The sequence below is a fragment of the Pinus tabuliformis genome, chromosome 8 (genome assembly GCF_031772625.1).
Source record: "Pinus tabuliformis cultivar Carrire ecotype Pingquan chromosome 8, CPIR1, whole genome shotgun sequence".
In the NCBI taxonomy this organism is placed as follows: Eukaryota; Viridiplantae; Streptophyta; class Pinopsida; order Pinales; family Pinaceae; genus Pinus; species Pinus tabuliformis.
This window is the reverse complement of record NC_142294.1, coordinates 1,146,143,134-1,146,148,192: the sequence shown is the minus strand read 5'-3', so window position 1 is coordinate 1,146,148,192 and position 5,059 is coordinate 1,146,143,134. Positions and strand designations below refer to the sequence as shown.

The window sequence follows — 5,059 nt, the reverse complement described above, 5'->3', positions numbered from 1 at the left end:
CCTCTTTCCAATGCCACTAGTCTGATCCAAATTGGATTCTCCAAGAAAGAGTTATGCACAATCTCCCGCAGTGACCTGATTATAGACTAGTTCAGTAGAGCGAACTTGTATGAAGTGCCACGTGTCACTGTTCCAACCTTTGACTCTGAAAAATATATACAAGAAAACTACAGTCCGTCCTCTTTCTGTACCTTCTTACGAAATTTCAATCCGATGCTCAGAAAGAAAGTTATGACGATTTTCCCCAGGTCACCTGTTTTGAATGTAATTCAGGAGTCTGCAAAAAGACCAACTTCCTCAGATCATATCTCCAAAAATATCGCGCGAAATGCTTTGAAATTCGGACCCAAGGTTCAGCGCGATGTCTTCTCAAATGGGTTTTTTTTGCGACTTCTGAAACGTCACAGAAAAAAAATTTATAGCGAAAATGCCACGATGACCTGTTTGGAGCAGCGAAACCCTAGAATCCAAAGCTCTGATACCAAATGTTATGAAACCAGCTCAAGAAAAGATAGAAAAGATAGATCAACGCCTTAGAATTCAGCCTCTTCGAGGGGGCAACCTCCTTTAAATTACATAAATGAACAATTCTTGGATGATACAAATGACAAAACCTCATTTCTATATATAGGAGTCTAAGGAGTACCAATATAATCCAGCCGATCTAACAATAATAATATAAAGCCACAAAAATAACAATAGAGGGATTCTAAGGGGCACAGAAATAACAATATGGGGGTAATATGGGCACAACAATATAAATAAGGGGTATAACTACAATAGTAATGGGGTAATCACTAGTATTATAGGGACCCAACAAATACACAGAGATACTTCGGAGGGGTACAACACCTCGAGGATTGACCAATTATACACTAAAAATACACAGAGATATAATTTCTGTAACTTAATCTTATATGGCCAAAACAAACCAAATCAGTGAAAATCCCCTTACAATCATTCAGAGCTTACATAAATACCATTTCATTCTAACAATCAGATACTTAATCACTGGATCGAGTCTGCCTAATCTTAAATAATATTTAATCTGGTTGATATTCTCCTCAAGAATCTCAACTGAATTTAAATTGCATGAATTAATTACAAAATCATTCAATCCCTAAATCCTAGCTCAAATTCTATCTAGAAAACTTGTAAATTAATAGCTAAAGTATCCCACTCCTTTACTTGTAATTTTTTTATTTGTATTTTTAGAATAAATTCGAAGTCTTTTGTCTTCAAACCTCATTCCTCTGCATCCCTTGTCCCTATTTATTTTCAAAGAAAATTAACAGAAAAGATAAAATTTGTATATCGTCCTAATCTGTAGAATAAGGGTTTTAGGATAATCCTTTTGCATTACTATTTAATTAAAACATGACTTGTGCTAAAGATTTTTAAATTAACCTTAAATGTATGCGCTGGCAGGAGAGAATTTAACCTTTTATAAAATAAACTATTTAATTAAAGCATGACTTGAGCTAAAGATTTTTAAATTAACCTTAAATGTATGCGCTGGCAGGAGAGAATTTAACCTTTTTATAAAATATAAATAAATATGTTAAACCTCTGGAGGAAAAGAATTAAGATATTAGCCCTGCTCTGGATTGAATTCCACGTGCAGGCAGGTTCATGGGTTGATGTCCGCCCTCCCTTTTGACTGTGACGCGCAGTGCATTCGTTGGCTTCCAGAAACATGACGTTGGATGACTGGATCAGAAAAGAATATTCTCCAGCAACACTGAGTTGACACGGTACTGCTTTACTGGTGAATTTTAAATATTAAATAAATTTTGTTTACATCTCAAGGCAAAGTCAGCTAATGCCTCAATCAACCGCATAATAATTTTCATTTTTCTGTTTATTTTAGATTTTTGGAATATTAAATTTTAGTTTTATTTTAGATTTTTGGAATATTTTAAAATCTGAGAAATAAAAAATAAAATTATTGTAATTAGTTTAATGAGTATTTTTTTCTATGGTTCATATTCTGGATTAGAGTTATATTTATAAAAAGGGAAATTAAATATTTATTCTTGTTGTGGATAAATTTCAAAATAAAATTAAAAAATGGAATTGGAGACTGAGGAATTGTCTGTATGGTCAAAAGTGGCTGGAATTCGTGCAAAAAAAATTCAAAAATTCTTGTAGAGGCGTGTTTGAATCGTGTTTTTGAAGCTGGAAATGGATTCAGCACCACCAAAAACTTCTAGGACACCAAAAATTTTGAAGTTTAACAACTATAACTTGGATTTACAAAAATCTTTGCCGATTTTTTTCGAAATATAACCGAAATAACCAGAATTTCCATAACTTTCCAGACAACTCCTCCACCCTGTTAAACTACCACTAAAAATATTCATATTCTTTTCATTAAACACTTATTTCTCATTTCAAAATATTTCCAAAATTTAAAATCAAATAAAATTTAAACCAGAAAATTCAAAAAGACATCAGGAGAATGTGAGTTGGACTCACATTTACAACTCATCATTCTTATCCATTCTTCCAGAATTGCACCGTCGGCTTTTTGAGGCCGTTTAATCTTTCCCCGACTAACCGGGGGCGGTAACTGGTTTTCTAAACTCTCAGAGGCTTCTTGGCTGGTAAAGGTTGACCCACTTTCGTGTGCTTTCATGCTGCCCGAACAGCATACATGCCATATTTAAGTTCAGGTTTGGTGGTTTGTTGTAGGTAATAGCTGTTCCAATTTCTCACCCACTTTTGATATTCCTGTTTTCAGAAGTTACGGAGATTTTCTGGCACCTGGCAAGATTTTATTGCGACATCAAGAATAGAATATTAGGTTTGCTATCGATTTCGTATTCGTCAGATTTGGGGAAAAGGCCTAACACGCCTGCTATCAATTCATTTTCCTTAGGTTTTGCTGTGGCGAAGGAGCGGAATATTTGCACTGTGTTTGAAGGAGGAGAAGGGCTTGAGAGCACATTAATGGCGGAAGAGGAATTTGTGCGAAAACTTCCTCGGAGGATAATCCTGGTGCGGCATGGGGAAAGCGAGGGAAACCTGGACGATTCAATGTACACGCGCACTCCGGATCACCAGATCGGTTTGACACCCGAGGGGATGAAGCAGGCGGAAGAATGTGGGAGAAAGATTCGAAGAATAATAGAGCAGGGGAACGGAGAATCAGTCGCAGCACCAGATTGGAGGGTTTATTTCTATGTCTCCCCTTACCAGAGAACTCTGTGTACTCTGAAGGGAATCGGCAGGGCATTTCAAAGGGAGCACATTATTGGGGTGCGGGAAGAGGTTCGTCTCAGAGAACAGGACTTCGGCAATTTTCAAGAAGAGCAGCGGATGAAGATCATTAAGCAGACTAGAGCAAGATTCGGCCGCTTTTTCTACCGATTTCCAGAGGGCGAATCCGCTGCCGATGTCTTTGACCGTGTCTCAAGTAGGTAGAGCTAATTCGGATTTTGTGGGGCAAGATGTTCGAAATAAGATCATTTTGTTTATTTTCTATTAATTAGATTAAGCCGACTGAATATTCTTCTTTCACATCTGTAATTTACTGTGATTGATTCTGATTAAAAGTTTTGCAGGTATTCTTCTTTCACATCTGTAATTTACTGTCATTGATTCTTATTATTTTTTTTTGCAGGTTTTCTGGAATCTTTATGGAGAGACATCGACAATCACAGGATTAGGAACAACTGCGATAATGGCAGCAGTGAGCTAAACCTGATTATTGTGTCGCATGGATTGACATCCAGAGTATTTCTGATGAAATGGTTCAAGTGGACTACACATCAGTTCGAGCTTCTGAACAATCCCCAGAACTGTGACATAAGAGTAATGCAGCTTGGATCTGGCGGTGATTATAGTCTCGCTGTTCATCACAGTAAGGAGGAGCTTGATGAATGGGGACTGACGGCGGAGATGATTGCAGACCAGGAATCGCGAAAGAATGGCAACAGAGGGCAGTGGAATGGGCATTGTCCTTGGTTCTGTTCTCAATTCTTCGACCATTTTGCCTCTGATGATGTTAAAGAGGAGCAGGAATCCACATGCCCTAATAATGGCCCAGCCTGTTCATCTTCCTCCTCCAGGATCCTTGACAGCTGCAGCCCATAAAGGTTTGACAGCCTGAATTGGTCAAAGCCCACAACACATCTTTGTGACACACTTGCACATGGACAACTTTAGCTCTTTGCTTCTAGATGTTCATTCTAACATCAAGTTCTAACCAAGTTGAGGATAAGATTTGCATCACAAGTTACAGAAGATTTACAGATATGGCTTGATATGGATGATGATTTATATATTTTTCACTATAATGGAAAGTTGGAAAGTTAATGGTATATTTGTGTTTTATTGCGTCTAAGCATCGTGGAATTGATATGTCTAATTGCATTTATAGAAACTGTTTGGAATAAAAATTTGCTGTGAGGAATGATTTATACTTTTATATTTTTCCAATTTGGCAAAGATGTGATAATATAATTTTTATTGATGGAATTAAAATTTTTCCATTGATTTGATAAAGGGCATTTGAATGATTTATATTTTTATATTTTTTTAAATTTTGGAAAAGAGTTAATAATATAATTTTTATTGATGGATTTGATTAAGGGGATTTTAACTTAATCTAATAGTTTATTTAATTTTGAATCTCATATTTTACCTCATAGTACAGAACACAGAGCTATTAATTAAATTATTTCTCATAAAATTTTATAGAAAATTTGATGATAAAATTTTGGGTAAAATTTTATTTTATTTTTTTAAATAAATGTTGAGAAATGTCACAAAGAGTGAGAGGGGTTAAGTAGTGGTCACCTCGTACAATAATTGAAGTAATGTAGTCTATTACATGATAGCTTAGTTAAAAAAAGATCTACAAATTGGCCAAAACAAGAATGAAAATTCTAGTAAGATTATGACAAAATCTGGCAGAAATTATGAAAATTTGGATTACAACTATCAAACTTCGTGATTTTGGGTGTCCCAAGGGTTTTTGATGGTGCTGAATTTATTTCCACCATTCACACACTCCATTTTGTTTTTTTGAATTTTCTTTACTAGATTCCGGCAA

General features: G+C 35.6%; 1 protein-coding gene across 2 annotated transcripts; it reads left to right on the top strand.

Moving 5' to 3' along the window:
* Window positions 1-2,549: 2,549 nt before the first annotated feature.
* Window positions 2,550-4,325, top strand: LOC149239403 (phosphoglycerate mutase-like protein AT74H). Of its 2 annotated transcripts, none has more exons than XM_089373401.1 (3): window positions 2,550-2,694; window positions 2,882-3,418; window positions 3,626-4,325. In XM_089373401.1, the coding sequence occupies exons 2-3, from the start codon at window positions 2,953-2,955 to the stop codon at window positions 4,096-4,098; spliced, it is 939 nt and encodes a 312-aa protein (XP_089229527.1). In that variant the 5' UTR covers window positions 2,550-2,694; window positions 2,882-2,952; the 3' UTR covers window positions 4,099-4,325. The 2 variants fall into 2 exon arrangements, with proteins under 2 accessions (XP_089229527.1, XP_089229526.1); XM_089373400.1 differs by having other exon boundaries at window positions 2,658-2,675.
* Window positions 4,326-5,059: the final 734 nt, after the last annotated feature.

Coding starts and splice junctions, on each gene's coding strand:
- LOC149239403 (XM_089373401.1), top strand. CDS start 2,953: ATGGCGGAAGAGGAATTTGTGCGAAAACTTCCTCGGAGGATAATCCTG. Junction 3,419..3,625: donor TGTCTTTGACCGTGTCTCAA/GTAGGTAGAGCT, acceptor TTTTTTTTGCAG/GTTTTCTGGAATCTTTATGG.